The sequence below is a fragment of the Schistocerca piceifrons genome, chromosome 2 (assembly GCF_021461385.2).
Source record: "Schistocerca piceifrons isolate TAMUIC-IGC-003096 chromosome 2, iqSchPice1.1, whole genome shotgun sequence".
NCBI classification, from domain to species: Eukaryota; Metazoa; Arthropoda; class Insecta; order Orthoptera; family Acrididae; genus Schistocerca; species Schistocerca piceifrons.
Window position 1 is genome coordinate 263,819,599 of NC_060139.1, and position 23,893 is coordinate 263,843,491.

General features: G+C 40.8%; 1 protein-coding gene across 2 annotated transcripts in view; it reads right to left on the bottom strand.

Moving 5' to 3' along the window:
* Nucleotides 1-3,202: 3,202 nt before the first annotated feature.
* Nucleotides 3,203-23,893, bottom strand: part of LOC124777305 (actin-related protein 2-B) — a 70,056-nt gene continuing 49,365 nt past the window's right edge. Inside the window, exons 9-10 of one of the 2 annotated variants that reach the window (XM_047252659.1) lie at nt 5,874-6,058; nt 3,203-4,225 (exon numbers count right to left, since the gene is read on the bottom strand). In XM_047252659.1, coding sequence (XP_047108615.1) covers nt 4,055-4,225; nt 5,874-6,058 — 356 coding nt within the window. In that variant the 3' untranslated portion in view covers nt 3,203-4,054. The remainder of the gene's footprint in view (nt 4,226-5,873; nt 6,059-23,893) is intronic. The other variant, XM_047252660.1, reaches the window with a different exon arrangement.

Below are 23,893 nucleotides of genomic sequence, written 5' to 3' on the forward strand. Positions count from 1 at the left end.
AATTAAGTGGTACTGGAAGTTTGAGAATGTAGCTGTGGTTCGAAGACAGTGGAGAAATGAGTATGGTACAGAACCACATTCAAGGTTAACAATTACGCGTCTACGAGACAAATTCGAAATTCATGGAACAGTGTGCGATGTGCATAAAGGTCGATTAGGGTGACCTCGTACAGCTACAAGTGATGATTCCACAACTGTTCGCCTCAAAAATCTTCACGGCAAGCGGAACGTGAGAGTAATGTAAATGCTAGTAGTGTGCTACGATTCTGAAGAAAGGCAAGTTTCGTGTGTACATTCCAAGGCTGGTGCAACAGCTAAGTGACGATCCAGATCGAAGGTTAGAATTTTGAGAATGGGTTCAGGAGATGGGGTGAGACATGAACTGGCATTTATGGGTAGCATAATTTGGTCGGATGAAGCCCAATTCAAACTCAATGGAACTGTCAATAGGCACAATTTTGTGTATTGGGCTGAAGATAATCCTCACATTACAGTCGAAAAGGCTGTGAATTTGCCTGGTGTAAATGTGTGGTATGGTTTGTCTGCAAGGGTACTCACTGGGCCTTTCCGCTTTGAAGGTACTGTTACTGGAATGGTAGGTTATGTCATGGCTTGAAGGAGCTCATCTAGTTAGAATGGGTTGTGTTCAGTGGGGACTCTGAAGACAGCTACAACAGTATAGCTGAGATGGCCATTTTTGTCTACTTGGGGGTACATGGGTCAGGAATTCTACGGAAGCAATTGAGGCTCCTTGTGAGAGGCCTAGAGTTTCAAGAGCTGTTCACAGTTCAATCTGGATGGAAGGAATGGTGTCATTAGGAACAGTGTTTTATATTGAGTTGTCTGTGGGCTTGATGCCTCTTACTACTCACAGTCAAGTTGTCACTATACCTGTGACTCATTATTAGCAAACAAAAATGAGACCCTCCACATTTATTTCTACACGTTTCAACTGTCCAACAGTAACATTTCATTGCAAACAAACTGCTCTCTCCCAGTATTCCAATAAATACTGCAACTTGCTGTACAAACATCTGACCTCATATGACCATTACAATTCCTAATCCCCCATTATGTTAGTGCTACTTACGCATTTGAAAGGACATAATCCACATGAGGCTTCAACAGATGTATGTTTACACTTGCACACAGCTAGACTAAAGCAGCTAATGAATTACTGCCTTATACAAGGAAACTGTACATAGAGATTACAGAAAATTCAATCTCTCTCATGGAATTAATTGGATACAAAAAAATCTCCTCACAAAGTGGCAGCAAAACACACACATAAAAGACTGTTGTGATTGGCAAGCTTTCGCTGCCAGTGGCTCTTTCTTCAGGCAGAAGGGTTGAAGGGGAAGGAGAAAGGGTAAAGGAAAAGGACTGGAGAGGTCTCAGAAAAGGTGCAGATTATGAGGAAATCACCCAGAACCACAGGTGAAGGGAGACTTTCCCAAAATCTAACCCTTTTCCTAGACCTCTCCAGTCCTTTTCCTTCACTCTTCTTCCTTCCCCTTTAACCCTTATGCCTGAAAGAGCCACCACTGGCTCCGAAAGCTTGCCAATCACAACAGTATTTTATGTGTTTGTTCTGTCGCCCCTTGGTGAGTAGATTTTTTATCTACCTAATTAAATAATTTTATCAATAATTGATTGTTTTTATTGTTAAATCTCTCTCATGATATACACAAAAGACTGCCACTTCAATAGCACATTATTTAGGTAACGTCTGGAATGTTTAGAAAATGATGTTACTTTGTGGGCAGTGGCTGAATACCTTCGCATCTCTTATAGAATCTCGTGTATCCAGTCATGAAATTAGTGTTCATGTGGAACGGCATGCTTTAATATTTTTTCTCTATTTTTGGTTTAAAATTTCACAGCTCAATAGCACAGAAATGATAATTGGTGAATTCTATTTTCCTTTTCTGTTCCTTATCTTTGTATTTTCCCAGGTGAAGAATTAAAAAATTAAGCTTCAGAATCCACATTTTTGTCAAAATGTTAGTCAACCCTGCAATGATTATCAATATTTCAGCAGCAAGTGAATAGATGATTCTCGTCTCCATTAATATATATGTCTTACTTTGATCTAAAATAAATGTTACATCCTTTGTATTGTCACTCACATAGTACATGCACTAACCATATGCTGCCTAACTGATGGAAATTAGCAGTCTGATCTAAAATCCGTAAACACAGTGAATTATAAATATAAAGAACCATTTGAAACATTACAGTCCTTTGCTTAATCTTATCAATTAATTCTTCACACTACAAATATCAAGTTTTGCCCTCAATAGGGTACTTTCGAGCATCAATCTTAAACTGTCCTTAATGCATTTTACTGTTGTTGAGGAAAACCTTTGATGAAGAAGGGAAAACTGCAAGTCATACCAAATCAATAATTTGAAGACATAAAAATGTGATAGTCACATCCATTTTACCTAATCACTTATTTCAATATTATTACAGGTGTCAAGAAGTGTATATTACAAATCTTATTTTGCTGAAATTCACTCTGTCTCTGATGGAAAACTGTTAGCAAATAATTTACTTTGTTCACCTGAGAAAATATCACAACAATTGTTACTTCCCGTTTTTGAAGAAGAAACTGAGAAAATATCCAAAGAAGATAAATTCAGGGTTGAAAACTGTAACAATCTCAATATTTTACATTTCCCTGGTACCTTTGTTACATTTTATTCTTGGCAGAAGGCATGTTTTTAAAGCTAAATTTTTTCTCCGCTAACCACACTATGTAGGAAATATGACATACTACGCCAGAAAACTCAAATTCACCTGGGGTAACATAACAGGCTGTTTTTGATTTGGCTTTAATGATACATTAAATCCAAAACTGCAAATGTTAACACACTGGACAGTATTTCTCTAGATCACAGACTCTTAGAGACTTTCATTAAGGCATGTTCTGCTAATGATATTCCATGAACAAGTCTAAGTAAATTAACATGTCAAGAGGTCAAGATGAATCTATCAAATTTAAAAGTTCAGTACTAATCACTGAATTTTCCAAATTATAAATTCTGTAGAGAAATGTGTCAACTTACTAATACATATAAATTTCCTGTCAATACCACTAATTATTGCTCAAGGAATTCTATTTCTGTTTTAAAAACAGAAAGTAAGAAAAATCAAAACATATATTTATATACAAGATTTTTAAAACATTTTACATATTAAAGTTACATGACAAAATAAGAAATTTATTTCTAAATAAATACTAACTTCTTTAGAATACAAACTCTTGTATTAACAAAACTTTTGTCCTTCATGTAGACATATATACGCACACACGTGCTCCAATAACAGTATTCTCATTTAACACATTACAAAACAAACTTAAGGTTCTTATATTCTACGTTATGTCGTTTTTAAAATACTGGTGTTCTTTATCAGATTTAAAAATGTCTGCTCTAGATATACATGTTGTACAACAGCAATTGTATACACAACCTATTTGTAATTTAGTTGCTTAGGAACACTGTAGGCCATTCTTTATGCTCCTTTGGAAGAGTGTGGCTGTACTTCATCACTATGACATTTAAAATATTCAACAATAAATGAGGTACAATTATTTTCCATCTATAAATAGTTAAAAGTTCACATTTTGCTTGGCTGAGGACTCAATTGAGGTCCCTCTTTCTTGAAAACTTTAATAAATTAAAAATTAATTTACTGTGATCTTGATCTTACCACATTAATTGGGTGCCTTAATGCTCACTATTTCTGCCAACACACATTGTACTAATACTTCTGAAAAAAGGTGCAATGAATTAGAGTAAGTATGCATTTTAACAATATGATTTGTAAAGACACTGAATGACCATTTTAAACAGAAAAAAGTACATAAAACATTTTACTGGATTGTGATGTGCATTTTTAATGACACAATGGACTCTCCAGCAAGTAAAGTTTGCACAACTTCCAAGCCGGAATCCTGCTACTATAAATGCAACTTGCTTTTATAAAATGCCTCAAAGGCAATGAAAGTCATGCCAATTGCAATAACATCCCATAAATTCTGGCCGTTCTAGCTGGATCTAGCACCTAGTTTCTTTAGTACACCAACACCTTTCTCCTGATATTCTTCATTGGTCATCCAGAACGTATCTCGATCTTTCATAACATCTGCTAGAACAGCTCCACCAATGAATACCATGTCCTTTCGCCGAGGAGGGTCTTCTATGCGTATTTTGAATTTCTGAAACAATGGGATCTGTACATTAGTTTCAAGTTTTCAGACACTGCCACACAAATGAATTAATATTATACATATGTAGTAGGCTGGTAACTGAAGACATATTTTAACAGTGACATTAAACACAAAACATCAGTCCAGTTGGACATAGTAAGGAAGAGGAGGAGTGGTGATCATCATGCAGGAAACTTGTCAAATTACGCCTGAAGTAATTCAAGGACCTTGACAATCTAAATCAGGACATCCAGATAGACATGTAAATCAGTGTCCTGACAGCTCTCAGTAACTGCCCCCTTTCCTCCTCTCCCCTGCTGCATTTTGAAGAACAAACAAATTGTAAAGGATTAAGTTTTATTATGATTTCAGTGCACAATTCTACACTTTTTCTTGCAATTACAGCTTTTACATCAATCTTCATCTCTCATTTTTTGATATACTGTAATTCTGCACAACACAAAATTACTACAAAACCTTATTCTGCAGTGAAAGAAACCATGGTAGCGAAGTTCTCAATCATCAGTCTTATGACTGGTTTGAAGATGTCCTCCATCTTGTCCCACCTTGTGCTTATCTTTTCATCTCTATGTAACTACAACACCAAACATAGTTTGTCATCTATTTTGATTATTATAGTCATGTTACTTCCCATTATTTTTCCCTTCTCCATCTCCTTTAGGTGCTTGAACTTCATAGTAGATGTCCTGCTAATTTGCCCTTTCTCTCCCAGATGTTTTTCATATATAGTTCTTCCGTTCTCAAAATGCAAAACCTTCCAGTTTCTTTGTCTCCACATTTCCCATAAATACAATACTGAGCTCCAGGTGTACAGTTTTCAGGAATTATTTTCTCAGTTTTATATCAATATCTGATAGCAGCAGCATTCTTACTGAGTAAAGCTTTCTTCACCTGTGCCAAACTTCTTCCGACATGCTTGATGCTTTAGTCATTCTGTGTAACCTTGCTTCAGACACGAAATTCTTTCACTTCCTCTGCCACTATGTCGTTTCCAATTTTAATGTTAAGCTAGCTGAAGTTCTGATTTCTACAACTCTTCCCCCACATTTACCTTTGTTTTCTTTAATCTTAGGCCATAATCTGTGCTATGTATATTCCTTTCAGCAGGCCTTCCTTACATATGGCTAGAAAGTCCATGTCATCTACAGAAGTCAGCATTGGTGCTTGTTCCCTTCAACTTTATTTCTTTATTGCTTCTTTGATTAACAAGTTGAACAATAGTGGTGATAAGCTGGAACACCATATCTAACCCTTCTTAATAAGAAGTTTTCTTTCTTGACCTTACACTTTTATTGTAGCTGTTTTACATCATCTGTGGATTTCTGTATTAATCTTCCAATGATAATGAATGCTAAACCACCTTACATTACCAAAGATCTTCTCTAGGTCCACAAATGCACAAGCTATCCAGATTTTTCATTACTCTGCTTTCTATTACCACAAACAGGGACATGTTAAAACCAAGTGTTGCACACACCGAACTACCTAGGCACAACCCACAGCTACAAGCTACCAGTACCTCTTTCCAACTTCCCAACTCTACAGATGTTCTGTGCATACTTTCATGTATTTATTTCTATAGTCTAGTGTTATGCTTATGGTTGTACAATTACAAAATTAATTAGAAGTAACTTACAGATAATTTGTCAATGTCATTCTTAAGAACTCGTTCAAGGTACAGCTGCTTGATTTCCCTTTCCAGTCTGCTTGGTAAACCTGGGTACATGGTTGACCCACCAGATAACACTATGTGTTTGTATAATTCTGTGCGCATATCAATGTCGGCAGCCTGGATTGTATTAAAAACCAACTCAGCAATTCCTGTAAAAGAAAAGTTGTATATATAGTCCAGTTACCTTTCTTATGTATTAACACAAATGTTTTAACACAGTTCTACGAAGTGAGATTCCTATTCTGATTTGTTTCATACATGGCAATACATTCATTGGAGCTGCTACTGATGAAGGAGGAGGTGAACTTGTTGTACCCATGACATATACCATCAATGATGAAGAATTTGATGATAATAGCATTTATGTGTGCTAAACAACTAATGTTCTTAGTATACATCCAAAACACTGAGATGTGATTAACAGCGATCAACAGTAAATAATTCTGAAACTTTCTAGCTGATTAAAATTGTAAACTAGACTAAGAAACAGTGCACACTATGCTGCAGAGTGAAAGATTCATTCTGGAAATAAATAGTTACCACAAGCAAACGTTCATGCATGTGCACGTGGAATGACTCCCCTCCCTCCCCTTTCACTTCCTTTTCCACCCTCCCATCCCCTCCAAGTCTCTAAACTCTGTGGCACCCTCATTCCCCCACATCACCCACGAAAGATTGCTGCTCACATCTGACACAACTGCAGTCTGTAATTGGGCCTCAGTGATCAGAGACAGTGGCACAGAGAGAGAGAGAGAGAGAGAGAGAGAGAGAGAGAGAGAGATTGGGGGGGGGGGGGGGAGCTGTGCTTTGTGAATGTGTGTGTTTTATAATCTCCAAGAATGACTTTGTCCAAAAGCTCAAATGTTTAGCGGACTTTTCATTGTGCCTGCCTGAGACTCAATACCTTTACGTGGTAAATACTTTAATCTCTTATATAGTGATGTGCTTTTGTGTTTACCTACAGTAGTAGTTTCCATTTTTGTGTGTGCATCAGTCTCAAAAGGCATCATTCCCTACAAACAGTTACTGAGAAACTGTTCTACAGGCGGCTTAGCGAAGGCATGAGGTGCAAGTGAATGAAGAATACAATAAATTTTGTACTCATGTTACATAAAGAGGAGATCCTCACTGATGGGGATGAGGCTGGATATAAACGCCACTGTGTCCAACAAGATTACTACATGGTGTACTGCATTGAGGTCTTCAAGCAGAATGGACAGTAGATCCATAATCACAAAACCAAATCCGTACGAAAGTTCTATAAAGATGTAGCTGCAAAATTTTGCCTATGGCCCAGGTACTGAGACAAGTTTTAATGTACTGAGTGCTTCGAGGTATTGTGGTTTCGTATCTCCAAGATAGGACAAACAACATAAGCTTATCACTGGGAAAATAAAAATCCTTTGACAGGACTCATCTAAGATATGTTCATCCACACACAGATGATGCACTCTTGGGGGCAACTATTAACCACTCCTCATTATGTTTCAGACTTGGGTATCACTATTTCCATCATACACAGCCTGGCACTGCAGTTTCAGAGTACAATAAATGCAAAATGAGTACTTCATACACATATGAGCTAGTGTGATCCACTTAAATTTACGTCAGAAGAGATAAACGAGAGATTTATGCACTAGTGTATCAGATGCAGCCACTGCCAATGGAACCCTCACTACTACTGCTGATTCTTCCCATACCCCACCATTTCGACAGAGGCCAACTTACATCAAAAGTATTCTTTCTCATTTAATAGTTAAAATTTAAAAAACAGCCCCCTTGATTCTAATTTCTGGAAAATAAAAATTTCATGAATGGTTAAAAAGAACTCACACAAATTTTTATTTAGTTGCTAACTGAAACTGCCATGTGGTTGATTGGAAGCTACATGAAGAGCAAAACATTGAAAAATAAGAAGTACCGAACAGGGCCCCTTTCTGTGGACAATGTACAGTTCATAGTTCCACACTTCCAACATTACCTTGAGGGAAATCATTCTCTTGTTTAATAAAACTATCTGAAAAGACGTCACAATTCAGTATCATCATTTGATAAGAAGAGGATCCCATACGTAGTACCACGTGCCTTCTGAAGGAAACTCCTCCTAGGTAGTAACACCTAAACCAACTTGTGGAAATAAGTTACAAGATGAGCAGGACATTTTGTAAGTCTTGTGCCATAGGCAGTGCTGAATTCTGCTCCCACAATGAGACAGGGCAATTTGAAAACTTTGTCACTGGTAGTGTTGGTAGCCCTCAGTATCGTCAGTGGTGATTTGCTGGTTCAGAGAGCATTAACAAACTACTCAGCAGTTAGCTGGCACATGAACTGTGTCTGCTCTTTTGCTCTTTATTTATTCAAATAAAGTTACCGGATTGTACGACATTCAGCTTGTCTTTCTGAGTGCCCACATTGACGTACACTTTCAAGGCTACTGCTCTCTCTTAGGTGTATCCAAGTCAGGAAATGGCTGCTGGAAAGCAAATCATTGACTACTTCCCACTAAGCATGGAGGAGGGGAGTGCGATGAAAGCTCAATATCAGAAGATGATTCCACAAAAGTGGCAAGGAGTGCTCTGCCCCATGTCTTCTAGGTCTCTTCCCACTAAGATCATACTCCCTGTGGAGGCTATAGGACCACAGTGCAGGAGTATCAGTGAATTTAAAGGCATGTTCTTGTAAACACAAGTACACAATTCTTCCCTGGGCTAGAAATCTAAATTTCTCATATTTACCTCAAATCCAGTTAAATTCCCAAGTAAAGCAGAAGCCAAGTTACTGGCGAGACGGTATTTTTGTAATATCTTCTATCTAGGTGGGGACACTGTGACATTTTTGGAGGTCATTTAGTGGAGTTGCTGGCTCCTTCTAGCAGACTTCAATACCCACCATATCACTGCTTGGAGCACCATCTGGATCACTACTCAAAAGCAGCGCAGTCTGATCTGAGAGCTTTAAATCTTCCCCTGTAGCAGTTTTTTTTTCCCTTTCTTTCAACTGCCTATTACATTACCAGTGGAGATAGTGATTTCGATATTGCCAAGACATAATTAGGCACTGCCAGCCAGCCTCAAGTGATGAACTTCAATCTATGGTGAAAATTTACTTGCAACCAATGTTGGTGGTATGGAGGAGAAAACCGATTTGACTGTTAAGTCCACTGTCGCATATGTAGGTCTTAATGCATGTACATTCATCTCCTGGATTTGTTTTTTACTTAAAGAAAATGCGACAGTCTCTATATAACACTATTATTCAGTCATCTAAATTTATAAAAACTTTTTGCATTTAAAATTTGTCATAATATTTCTGCAATACGCAAAGAATATTTGAAAAGTATGATATATATGATGTTAGAGTACTTTGTTAATGTATGTTTGTAAATTATGTAAAAAAAGTGAAACACATAATTTACTAACATTTTGTCACAGATTAACAAAATGAAAATGTTTGTGTGCGTAATTTTATACATTTGTGCAAGTTGTCATTTGTATAAAATGGTACGCACTTGGCGACAATGTGTGTGGGGTGCATTGCTTAAATCCAGAAACATGAAACTGTTTTTAAAAGCAAATTTATTAAACCAAAGTACAAATGAAAATGAAATTTCTTTTACATATAAGTAGTGGTATCTTTCAAGAGTAACATTGTTCAACGTAACCCCCTCCCCCCAGCCACAATGATCGCATTCAATCTTGTCCTGAACTGGTCGCACGCATTCTGTGAAACAGCACTGTCCATATTCACAAATGATGCCTCAATAGCGGTGCATAGAGAAGCAACATTAGGGTGCCTTCTCTTACTGTAACTCTTCCAGCTATGCTTCAAACATAGTAGTTGAGCGGGTTCAAATCCGGGCTACTCGGGGGTCAGAACTCCTTTGACCAGAACATGTCAACGTTATCCGAGAACCAGTTTTGGACTACATGGCTTGTAATAGGTCCTCCTCTGCCATCCGACATATTGTTTGCTCACTGACATTCGATACTGGTGTCATTTCCTCAACAATTGCCCATGTCATCCGAAATCAGTGTCCGATCCTTTTCGATGACTGCCACAGTTCGTGACATATGTTTCCTTGAATGAGGTTTCCTTGGCGGGTCAGTGGAACCTTTCCTAGACTTCTTCAAAGCATTACTTTTGGCCACTGTCTCGTAAACAGTTGATCTTGGGTACCCAAACATCGAACTATTTCAGTGGGCGAATGCCCAGCGTGAAGACTTTTGATAATCGTGGCTCTTTGGTTGTACTCCATCCGATGCCTATGGTTTTCAAGAATACCAATTGCGATATCCGGCTGAACTACGACAGGGCAGGAAATCCAAATTGAAATTAGTCCGGATTTAAGTGCTGCACCCTGTTTGATGTGTGTTACGTAAAACAAAGCTGAACTGCTTTTGTATTGTACATAAGTGCCTGTGAGAGTATAAAAGTTGGCATGGCTTTTTGGTGCACTACCTGTACAGCGAGTGGGAACGAAAACACACAGTCTGTAGCTAGCAGTGAAAGAAGCAACACTCAGACGGAGAAGGCACTGTCTTGCCCGGAAATTTTTGCACAACAGCCTTCAATGACAACTGCTAAATTGTTACAGCTTTGGTACAATAGTTGGGCTATGTTATGGATATTAAAATGGCACAAAGAAGAATTAATTAGCCCATATTCAAGAAACCTTTAAGCTGTACAAAGGGTAGTGTAGCCACCATCACTATCTGCCACACTTATCACCTACAGTCAACAGGTTACGATCTGTATAATTAGAATTGCAGAAGTGTGAACCATTAATTGAAAATTAACTTTTTTTGAATAATTATTGCGTTAAACATAAAATTTAGTTGACCCTGTAATCATTCGCCTAGAAAGAGTTCTTTCCTGGTGTTTGATTATTCCATATAAACCTGTCATAAAAACATTTGAAGTGCTTCATTCAGTATCTACAAGCATTGATTTTTGTCTTTGAATAAATGTCTGAAAATAATAGTTGTGAAGTAACTTTTACAGTAAAATGTAGAAGTACTGTATAACTTACATAACATGGGAAGTTTTGCTTGTGTACTGAAGTAGATACCTTCAGACAAATTAAACAATTTTAATTTTCTTAGTATCTTTTCTTTGTGGCAGTAAGTAAAGTGAAAGAGTCACGTTTTGAGTGAAGTTCAGATAAAATTCTTTCATTTATAAATAAAATTCAGTAAAGTACGAAGAGTCATGAAAAGAAAATTGCTTATGTGGTTCAGTAACACTGAAGTAGGGTTGCGTAAAATTACTGAATAACAATATAGTGTGACCACACCCTGCGTACCTTTGGCTTTTGACGGATCATTCATTAAGAGACATGTAAACAAAATATCTTAATAAATTTAAATGTGTGTATTGTTGTTGTTGTGGTCTTCAGTCCTGAGACTGGTTTGATGCAGCTCTCCATGCTACTCTATCCAGTGCAAGCCTCTTCATCTCACAGTACCTACTGCAACCTACATCCTTCTCAACGTGTGTATTATGCTATTAGAATATTTAAGTATTTAATTTGTTGGTTACACAAAATGCAAACATAGAGGTGTCCCCCCCCCCCCCCTCGTCAATTTTTTTTAGCACATAGTAACAAAAAAATTAAAAATTTGTGGCTTTTTAGATCAAAATTATATAGCTATATATGGGGTTGTAGTAGCTAGAAGATTCATGTGTCTTTCTTAGAACCATATCCTCAAATTTATATTTACTTGTGACAATATTTTAGGGAACAGCAGGAAAGTAGGTCAAATTTACTTCTTCTGCTTCTCTTTGAAGTGAAAGGGCTCAGACAAGGCCAACTGATTCATTTCAAATTTCACAGGTCGCTTGTCTACAACCTAAAATGAAGGACTAAGATATTTTGGCTAACACCCTCCCATTTTTGTGAAAATCAACCCTGAAGGTCATGATGAGCAATCGACTCAAAATTGGCGGGATCGATAGATAACTGGGGTCCGCAAACACATACTTTTCCAGAAATCCAGGAAAGAAACTTTTGCAATTGCCGCTTATGTACCCACTTGGTAAACGCTTTTCACTGAGCGTGCCAATAATGCCGACACGGTAGCTCAGAGTGTTCGGTCAGAGAGCTAGCCGGTCTCTGTAATAAAAAAACTGAAGGAAGGGATCAACAAGAACGGGAGGGGGGGATAGCACAACGGCTAAGTTAACTGGCTGGGAAGCACATAAAATGGGATCGAATCTTGACGATACTGTACGGTTTTCATTTTTTCAGTTGCATAATCTGAATAATGGAGGATGTACACCCTTCGACCACTGTAGAAATATAAAGTTGGGAGGCTGTCACAGACGATGGCAAGTGAGAAGTTACCGACGCTGTGTTTTGGTGTGTGAAAGCGTTGCGAGACCGTCGTATTATTACCAGAAGCAACAGTTCTATTTCTCAGCATTCCAGATTGATAGGAGTGGCCATTGTCGAGTGATTTTTTTAGCTGATGAATGAAATGACTTTTGTTGGTACTGAGGAACTATACCATGAAGGCGAAGCAGAAGGTGATTCAGTGGAATAAATCACAAATAGTGAATCACAAAATGGTCGTAACACTTTGACAATGTCCACGTCGCAGGCAACCTGTGCTTCATCTGTACCCAATGAGTATTGCAAACCGGTTACTAAACAAGTGAACTTTGGCACTATACCTCTTGAAGTAAAAGTAAAGGCGGTAGTGCTAGCCAGGAATCATCCAAATTGGAATCTAGAAACACTGCAAAAGAGTGGAGCAACATCTGCCCTGAAAAGGAAGAACAACCTAAAATTGTGGGTAAATGATATTGTTAAAGGAGTGACAAAATACTACACATACCAGGTGATAAATAAGTGGAAGTAAGACGGATTTGTCGAGTCTTGTTGTCATAATGAGAATGTAACAACGAGAATACTCCAGAAGTGGGCTGCAACTGCAGTGCTTCCATATAAGACCAATAAAGGTTTTACGTTTGCTCTGTCATTATCTCTGGCATCACCTGTTACCAGTTTTAATCGTGATTACATGATGAACACCGATCAAACAGCATGTGAATATTGGGTGAACATTCGACGCACGTTACCGCATAAAGGAGAAAAAAATAAACCCTTGTCCCAGTTGGTAGTAAAAAAACTAATACATTCATACTTGGCGCAATATGCCATCACAGCCTCTGGAAAACTGTTGCCTAAGGTTTTCCTGTGTTTACAGGAAACTAATGTTACATTTGATCCTCGGGTCACAGAAGAGCTCAATTGCTTAACCTACTCGTTGAAAAATGTTAACGCTACTTGCTCCAAACCTGGGAAATTGGCAAATGCGATTTACAGAACATTTCTTGAGAGTGTTTTAAAACCATAAGTTGCTGGTAACAAGTTTTGGCTAATATTGGATTCCTACGGTGGACAGACTAATACTCTAATGTATGACACCATGTTCACAGATGAAGAGGGTCACCCGACGTGCACGGTAAAAGTAATACCCCCAAACTGCACAGCTGTATGCCATCCCTGTAATGTTTATTTGTACTGCCAGGTTAAAACTTTATTTTGAGGCTTCAGAACTGCAGTGTGCTTCTGGAAACCCGGTGGGAATTGCACAAACGAATGGATGCAATAACAACTCACAGCATAATTCATAAGGAACTTTCAGCACCACTTTTTCAGGCAATGATATCATATGCATGGTACGCATCACAATTAATTCCCGAAAAAGACATCTTTTTAAATGTAAACAAAGTTTGTTTTCCACCTTCCCTTTGGAAGGAACAGTGTATCTGTCGAAAGATTGCATTCATTAGATGTTCTTGGTGCCGTGAGAATGTTTGTTTCTAATGTTTATATGACAAGTACCATCCATATAGTTGTTTGAGAAAAAGTGAGGACACATAACAGTGACTGGAAGAGCCATTGTAAAGTGACCAGGAGTAACATTTTACTTGTTTACTATCTCAAGAGGTTTGAGAAATTTATTTGCCTACCTTTTCATCATTCCTTATTGATTTACTTACCTTAATAACGTTCCTACCCCTATCAATTGAGATAAGGAAAAATACAAATGAGAAGAATAACATCCGCTAGGTTTCCTCGAGATTTGATCCTGGGTTATCCCCTTGCCAGCCAGTTACCTCGGCCGTTGCCTTATCGGCACTCTCGGCAAAAGGTGTTTACCATGTGGATACATATGGGGCAATTGTAAGAGTTTCTTTCCTCGATTTCTGGAAACGTACACATTTGTGGACCCCATACCTAATGATGAAAAATGCTCTATTTACAATTATTTATCAATCCCACCTATTTTGAGTTGATGGCTCTTTATAATTTTTAGGGGTGACTTTCTCAAAAACAGGAGGGTGTTGAGTCAAAATATCTTGGAGCCCTTCGTTTTAGGTTGTACACAAGGGAGGAGCCAAATTTGAGCTGAATCGGTTGGCTGTGTCTGAGGCCTTCCCCTTGTGAGACTTAACCATTTCTTTGCCTAGATAGGCTGGCGACCACAAAACCACTAGACAAACCAATCAATGAACTTGGAACAGAAAGGTCCTACATTCATTTATTACGGTCAAATACTGTAAAGGGGTAACATTATACCATATGCACAATTCCCAGCATAATAGTGTTACACGTGGCTTTTCCATTAGGACGACTACATGTTCTGTTGAAGTATAGCATTATATCTACTCCGAGCTGCTTATTTGTCCAGATTGTGCACACACTTGCAAGACTAAAAACACAGTTCGAACAATGGAAAGTACAGGTTGGAAAATCTGTCTGGCAGAGCATGCAGGGACTAGTTAGCAGCAAGACAAGAGTGTCAGGTGCAACATTGGGAGGCTGTGGTGGTGGGAGGAGAAGGAGGGGTACGGGAAGGAGAGCGAAAAGGAGAGGAACAGAAACAGGGGAAAATCGGTGGGTTTGTTGGCAGAGATGGGCGCATGCTGAGGGTGAGGGGACATGAATAGGGAGGAGGAGATAGGGCAAGGGGGTGGCAACTGTAGAGTGGAGGGTGTGGGGACAGTACATTACTGGAGGGTGAGGACAGGATAATTTTGGGCACACAAAATGTGTTTTAAGGGTAACTCTCATCTGCACAGTTCCAAGTAGCTGGTGTTGGAGTGAAGTATCCAGATAGCCTGGATTGTGAAGCAGCCCTTGAAATCCAGTATGTTATGTTCAGCTGCAGGCTGTGCCCCAGACTGGTCCACTTCGCTCTTGGTCACAGTTTGGGGGTGGCCAAGGAAACTGATGGACAGCTGGTTGGTAGTCATACCAATATAAAAAGCTGTGCAGTGGTTGCAACAGACCTGGCATATAGTACAGGTGCTTTCACTGGTTGCCCACCCTCTGATGGGATAGGATAAGCTGGTGACAGGACTGGAATAGGAAGTGCTGGCTAGGTGGATTGGGCAGGTCTTGCATTTAGATTTTCCACAAGGATATGATCCTTGTGGCAACAGGTTGGGAGTGCGACTGGCATACGGATGGACTAAGATGATGTGTAGGTTTGGTGGGTGACGGACCACTTTAGGAAGGGTGGGAAGGATTCTGGGTAGGACGTCCCTCAGTTCAGGGTACTATGACATAATCAAAGCCCTGGTGAAGGATATGGTTCAGTTGCTCCAGTTCAGATTGGTCTGGAAGTAGGATGATAAGGTCAGGGTCTGTTTTGAAACTGTACACTGCTGTGCTGAAAGGATGGTGTTCTTAAGAAGGGAGCTGGAAAAACAACATGAGGCCAAGTTTGAGGTAAGGAATTCCTGGAAGGTGACCAGGGTGTGGTTAGATGAGAGTGGGGATGATTATAGTTGGATGACGGTACAAACTGGGAGAGGCAAGACTGAGTGTTGAGGTTAGATTGGCTTTGGTTGGAGGAATAGGTGGCAAGGAAATGTTTACATTGCAGGTATCAATAGAAGGAGAGTAGGTCTTCACAAGCCCAACATAGGACTGAAGGTAAGGCCTTTGGATAGGACAAACTTCTGAGGGGGCTTAGGATTTTGGTGGAAAGGTTAACAACAGTGTTTCCGGATTGTTTCAACTCTGGATTTTAGTGGAGTACACACAGCTGACAGCTGTTCATATTTGCAACTATGAATGCATTTCATAACGGCTGTTCCTTTGAACATGCAAGCATATCCAAAGGAACACTGTATCTTTCTTGATGATGATGATGAGACTGGATGACGACTTAGAAGTAATATGTGATCCAGTCACTCTGTGATACATTAAGATCTCACACCAAGTATTTTGGGAAGAATTCTGGACACCACACAAAATTTAAAGGCACGAACGACACTCGCCCCATTATCGGTTAAAATACAGGGAAGATCCTGTGGGAGACCCAGTTCAACCCTCAGATAGTCATATAAAACACACTCAGTTAACAGATGTCGCACTGACATACTGGGGGCTCCTCCCAACATAAGAGGAAGCCATGTGTCAGTGGATAATGTCTCACTCTAAGCCGAGTAAGTGCTACTTCTTCACACCGTTGCGAGCAGGAGGAGGTGATCCATGGTCACACTTAAGTCTTGATAGAATGTAGTTTATTGTTCCTCACTACCAGCCACTGGGACTCCCACCAACGCACCATCCGATCTGCTGGGTACATCTGTCCAACAGTGAGAAGGGCACTTTGAGAATCGGGGCAGATGACAAATTTTTTGTCATGGCGCCGTCCCATCTGCTCCATTGCCCTAAGGATAGCAAACAATTCCACATAATAAACTGAAAACTGCTCTGGGAACCCTATCCTGAGGACAGTGTCGGGGAACACGACAGAACAACCGAAAACATCTCCTTGCTTAGAACCATTCGTGTAGACGGTAATAAAATCTGGGTGGCTATGTAAAATTTCATTAAATTTATTTTTGAAAACATGGTCTGGGGTACAATGCTTCTTGTAAGCAGTCAGTTCTAAGTGCAATCTAGGCCTTGGTAGTTGCCAGGGGGATGCCCTACTCAACCCCTGACTTTGGACCTTAATGCTCACCACCTGTAGTAATTCAAGGCTCTTGCACAGATCCCAAATGGCCGTGTCGCTTGTGGTTGACGATCGAACAGCCGTTCCAGTGGCGGCTGAACAACATAACTGGATGCTAGCGAATTAAGAATGGACAATGCCCTATATGCTCGGCGTACCACGAGAAGAAGACGTCGAATAGACAGTGGAGGCTCACCAGCCTCAGCACACAAACTAACAGCACACTAACAAACAACAGGGCTCGTGCGATAGGCTCCTGTTGATAGCCTAATACCCTCATGGTGAACTGTATCCAGCATTTTAAGGTATGAAGGCTTTGCTGTCCCATAAATCTGGCATCCGTATTCAAGTTGGAGTCGCACAAAGGCCTTATAAAGTTGGAGCAAACATGATTTGTCGGCTCCCCAAGACCTATGACTGACACATTTAAGGATGTTTAACGCCTTGAGATATCTCAGTCTCAGTTCTTTAATACGTGGTAACCATGTTAACTTCTCATAAAAGGTAAGACCCAGATACTTCACCTTTTCTTTAAAAGTGAGATCAGTGTCCCCCAGTTTTAAAACGGACAAATTAAACAGACAGCAACGCAAACTGTTTTCTCTAATGAGAATTTAAAACCTGTGGTGCGAGACCATTCCTCCAACTGCCTGATCGTCAGTTGCAATTGTCGAGAAGCCGTGGTGAGGCTGGAGGATGCACAGAAGATGGAGAAGTCGTTCACAAATAAGGAACATAGTGCTGGATGTCGCACTGTGGTTGTAATACTATTTGTTGCTATGGTGAAAGCCGTGACATTTAAGACACTCCCTTGAGGGACACCATTCTCCTGCTTAAAATGGGCAGACAAGACATTCCCAACCCTGTATCTAAAATATCTGTCCGAGAGAAAGGACCCTATGAAGGTTGGTATACGTCCACGGAATCCCCACTGATGGAGCTGCGACAAAATATTATGCCTCCAGGTAGTGTTGTAGGCCTTTTCCAAATCGAAGAAAACACCGATAAAGTGTTGTTTACAAAGAAAAGCTTGTTGAATTGCAGCTTCGAGCAGGATCAGGTTATCGAGAGTGGAGCGATACCTCCTGAACCCACACTGGGAGGGACTGAGTAGGAACCTAGTTTCCAGAACCCACACTAGGCACCAATTGACCATACGCTCCAGTGTCTTTCCTACGCAGCTTGTCAGGCTAATACTATGGTAACTACCAGGGTCTGTCCGATCCTTTGCTGGTTTTAAAATTGCGATTAAAATAGATTCCTTCCACAAGTTGGGAAAGTCGCCAGTTATCCAAATTTTATTGAAGAGCTGAAGGAGGACTTCCTTCGACCATTGGTCCAACTGAAACTGAGATGTCTCAAGGCCTTAAACATCCTTAAATGTGTCAGTCATAGGTCTTGGGGTCCATACTGTAGGTTATCAGGTTGTTTCCATGGGTCATATCACAAGACATTGACAATGCAAAATCTAGCTTCCACAGAAAGGCTGGTTGTACTCTTCCATGTTGGTGGAACGGAAATCAATATCAACCTTCTCCTGTGCCTCCCGATATTGACGGAAGGTGGGATCCTGGCTGGAATCGGCTGTAATGGATTTATGAGATTCAGCCATTGTCTAAGCTATATCCACTGTCAATGTTACAAGAGACCTCTGTATTCGTACAGCTGCTATCGGCGGTCAAGAGTTGTACCTTGAGATCCTCCTCATGGCTTCCCATACTTTACATGCAGGTGTGGACCTACTGATGGAGTTCAGGAACTCTTGCTAAGAACTCTGTTTACTCTCCCGAATTATTCTCCTTGCCTTTGCATGCCCCATTTGAAAGTTTGCAAGATTCTCATCTGTAGGGCATCAATTGAATCTGTGCATTGCTGCCCTCCTGTTCCTAATTGCAAGACGACACTCATCATTCCACCAAGGGACAGGTCGCCTCCTAGGCACTTCCATAGACTTTGGGATGGATGATCCAGCTGCATGGTGAATCACAGCTGTAATGTGATCCACCCAAAACTGGATGCCGTCACATTGCTCGAAAACAGCTAACTGCCTGTAAAGCATCTAGTTAGCCTTCTTGAATAACCATCTTGGTGGCTTTATTTCAGGATCTGCTCCATCAGACAGAGGGATCCAGATTGGGAAATAGTTACTACCATGAAGGTCGTCGTCCACTGCCCACTGAGCAGTGTCCCCAAGAGCAGGCGAGCAGAAGGAGAGGTCTATGGCTGCATATGAACCTGAAGCAGTGCTCAAATGTGTGGTTTGACCCATGTTCAGCAGTATAAGATCTGTTGTGTGTAGCATATCCTCAAGTACCCAACCCTTGGGGTATGTGGTGTTAAGAGCCCCATAGTGCACTGTGTGCATTGAAGTCCTCCAAACGGAGAAAGGGTCGGGGTAGTTCATCAAGAAGATGAGTGAGGGCCCCACTATCAAGAGGCTCATGTGGTGGTAAGTACACAGAGCACACTGTGATGTCAACATGGGCCACTATCTGAACAGCAACAGCTTGTAGTGTTTTTGTTAAGGGAATAGGTGAGGAGTGAAAAGTGTCCTTTAACACAGGCAATGCAATATTGTATTTTAGTAGAATATTGGCAAGGAGTTTGGGAGATGTGACAAGTTTATAAGGTCAGCTAGGCAAGGTTTGGGTGCTATGAGGGGTTGCCAAGGAGGAACACTGTGAGTAGGATAGGGGTTGGAGAGTGGTGTCCTAAGACAGCAGTACCATGTCGGCAAGTTGGATTACTTACGGAGGTGGTATCTGGAATTCCCTTCCAGGTGCTGGAGATTGAATGTCAGAAATGTGATGTATGTAGTAGGGATTGTGTGTAGCAGCATCTTGCAAGGGATCAGAGGTGCTTCTGGGATGTATGTGGCATGGAGATGTATTCTGCCGTACCAGGTTTGTGAGGGCCAGGGACTGGCAGAATCTGAAATGGTGAAGGTCATTCTGAAAGGAGGGGTGGGATCCAGAGAAAAGTATTTTTATGCTTAGGCTGTTGGGAGGGGAGGGTGGATTTCATGGTTTAGGCATTTCAGGAACAGCAAGTGGGAATGTATTTTAACCAGGTCTTTGGCCAAAAGCTCAATGTGGAATAGTCTTTTTGTTGTGCCTGTCCGGAGCTCTATGTGTCATCTTTATGGTGAGTAGCAATGTGTTGCTGACAACACAGTTCCATTTTCATGTGCAAGTTGGTTACATTTCCTGTAAGACGCGCATCACTTGCACAACAATGTGGCGAGCTCACAGGATGGGAGCTCTACACAAGAAACCTGTTATTAATTGTACGCACAGTGGCAATGTACTGGAGGTGAACACAGTTCAGCTCACTTCTTACTCTCTTCATAATATTTTCCATATCTATTGCAACTTTTCTTTTCCACTCTTCTTTTAATGCTTTTTTCATAAATCATTACTAGTCTGTCAGAGCTGGTAGAGAGGTGGTTGTGCAGTTCTTTTGGTATCAGGAATTATCCAATAGTTTACCATTAATGATCTGTTTGGTTTGATGAAAAGGCATTTCCACAGTATACATGTCACTTACCAACTACTACATTATTGCTTGAAAGTCCTGCAATACTTATAAGTATTCAGCGACATGAAATGGTAGCACCTTTTTCGAATAATGCCTGTTCTCTCTTGGTAGTAAAAAAAAACATTCTCGAGACGACCCACATTTGTTACTATTTTATTGAGTTTCTGATGCTTTTGATGAAATATCTATGAATTCTTACTAACCAGATGTGTAATGTTGCTTCCAAAATGTGCATCCATCCGACTGACTGATGATGATGGAATCAGGGTGCTCAACACCCCCCCCCCCCCCCCCCCCCCCGTACTTTGTATCATCATACATATCTTGTGGTTTGATGTCATTGCCTGTTATGTGGGTGGCTGGGAGGGGGGGGGGTGAGGGGGGGGGGGTGAGGGGGGGGGGGGGACAACATCTGTGGTGTTCACTGTTCACAGTTTGTGAGTTGCTTTCTGGACAACCCATATGTAGCCCTGCATACCTGGCAAGTCCAATACAACTAGAGGTTGCAGGGCTACTCACTAAGGGTTATCTTGCTTCAACAGCATCTATGAGTGACAGAGGAGTTGGGCATTTTTAAAATAACATTAGGCAGTCAGGTTCCAGTTCTTGCCTGTTAAGCACCAGTAGACCAGCAAGTTATGTATTTATCTTCTTATGTGTTTTCTTCATACTTTAACTCTTAAATTCCATGCGTGTTTTTCTATCAAGACAAATGGTTCAAATGGCTCTGAGCACTATGGGACTCAACTGCTGTGGTCGTAAGTCCCCTAGAACTTAGAACTACTTAAACCTAACTAACCTAAGGACATCACACACATCCATGCCCGAGGCAGGATTCGAACCTGCGACCGTAGCGGTCGTGCGGTTCCAGACTGTAGCGCCTTTAACCGCTCGGCCACTCTGGCCGGCCTATCAAGACATGTAATCTCACGTTTTTGTAACTGTGAAGCATAGATCCGTGCAGTTGTCACTTCTTTTTAATGGCCAGCAGCACAACTCATTAGAAGTCAGCCTCCATTGGTAACAAGTCAGGATGGTAGCAAGTAGCATATTTAGGATTCTCTCAGAGCTTCTATAATTTACTTCTTTGGCTGTGCTAGAACAGGTAGGATGTGTGCACGCTGCATTTGAACACAGGAAGAGCTGGCCACAGCTTGTGAACAGCTGGATGCACTTTTGGCTACAGTCACTGTCTTCAAGCTGCTGCCTCAAACAGTAGCTTTGGTGGAGGATCTGGTGTGTTGCATGGGACACCTCAGGTGTGGCTTGTTTTGCCCATGGGCTCTGCTGCCGAGGAACCTCCCAGTGTACCCAACGTGGTGGATCTGCCCACACCACAGCACAAATGTTGGGTGGTAATGTGTTTGCACTGCTCAAGGCAAAGGGTCAATGTGGAATCTGCCCTTCTGACCTTGTCCAGTCACCTTGTGAGTGGGCAGATGGCTCCTTCAACAAGGTCCCAGCAGGCAGGTGGGGGAGGGGCTTGCTAGTTACCAGGAGCTTCAACATTATTCACATTATAAAGCCCCTTAAGAAAATAGCATCCAGAGCCCAGAGTCAGAAAGAAAGCCACTCTGTAGGTCTGCCATGGGGACCTAATCCGAGATGTGGAAGCCTTACCTGTGGCTATTGAGCGTGCAGGGTGCAGCTGCGGCTCACATTGACACCATGCTCAATTCATATGAGTAGCTAGTGGAATCGTGGAGCAGAGCTTGCAATTTTCAGCACGGTTTCCAGAGTTGTTCTAGGTCCTTTAATTTGAGGCCGATTGGAGGCTCTCAACCAAAGGCTACAGATCTCTGGCGGAGAATTTTAGGACTCTCCTTGACAGATCAGGAATACGCTACACGAAGGAAGCAGCTACTCAGGTAGCAGAGTACTTCTGGGGCAAACAGAGATTTTTTTAAGGCTAGGTGGTAGACTGAGGTACTGCGATGAACACTCACGAGACATGCAGATAGCAGAACCAGACCGTGTTCAGAGTAATGACACTTTGATTACCAAAAGTTTATCAGAAAATTGTTGAAGCATTGTAATGAAGTTCCAGAATTTACAGCCCTCCAAGAATTTATCACACTCAATTTTTGGGGCAGGGAGCTGGTTGAAACACGAAATAGAAAGCTCAGAGATATTTACTGAGTCATGGAACACAGATTGGAAAGACAGATTAGACGCCACCGGAGGAGGAGTGTTCACTGCAGTCGACAAAAACATTCTCTCTATTGGGGTCAAATTTGAGTGTGACTGTGAAGCTATTGGGACTCGTATAACAGGTCTTGGTGGAATCACAGAGTTGTTGGATAGCTTTACTGTCCACCTGATTCCATTGTGACTTAGAGTCATTCAAAGAAACTCTTAAGCTCCAAAGTGTGGAAATACCCATATCATGCACGTTAACCTGCCAAGTATAGACAGGGACGTCCACAGATTCACTGCAGCGGATACACACAGGCAGTCCTCTAAAGTATTTTTTAACATGTCTTCCAGAAACTGTCTATAATAGATGATTAGATAACCTACAAGCAACAGAAATATTTTCAACCTTGTAACCACAAACAAAGGTGCAAGTATAGAGACTGGGATTACTTATCATGATGACACACCAATGACGGTTGCTAAAGTTAATAAATCTATCAAGAAGGCTAGGACAGTGTTTCTGCTAGGAAGAGCAGATAAGCAGCTGTTAGCATCCCACTTATGCAATAGACATCACTTAGTTCCAGTATGGAGGACATAGAAGAATTATGCCCAGTGCAAAGTCTGAAGCAACAGGGAAAAAAGTGAAGACGACTCCTGTTGTAAGAAGGGTAAAAGACAGGCCTTGTAAAATTACAGACCACCATCCTTAACATATGTTTGCCAAAGAACTCTTGAACATTTTTTCTACTCAAATATTAAAAATTTCCTTAAGATGCAAAACTTTTATCCACAAAGTAGCACGAGTTAGGAAACATAGCTCATGTGAAACTCACCTTGCTGTTTTCTCAAATGATATCCTGCGAACCATGGGTGAAGGGCATGGTTCCATATTCTAGCACGAAAAGAGTTTGACATGGCACCCCACTGAAGACTGTTAGTGAAGGTCCAAGCATATGTAGTAGTACGCCAACATGAGTGTGGCTCAAAGACTTCTTACATAATACAACCCAGTATGTTGTCGTCAATGGCGAGTGTTCATCAGAGACAAGGTTATCATCAGGAGTGCCCCAGGGAAATGTGATAGGGCTGCTATTATTCCTCTATATACATAAATAATCTGGCAGACAGAGTGGGCAGCAATCTGCGGCTGTTTGCTGATGACAATGTATGTAGGAAGGGTGACTGAGTGACTATAGGAGGATACAAGATGACAGACACAATTTCTAGAAGGTGTGATAAATGGCAGCTAACTCAACGCCGAGAAATGTTTAGTTAATGCAGACAAGTGGGGAAAAGGAATCTGTAATGTTCAGATACAGTATTACAAGT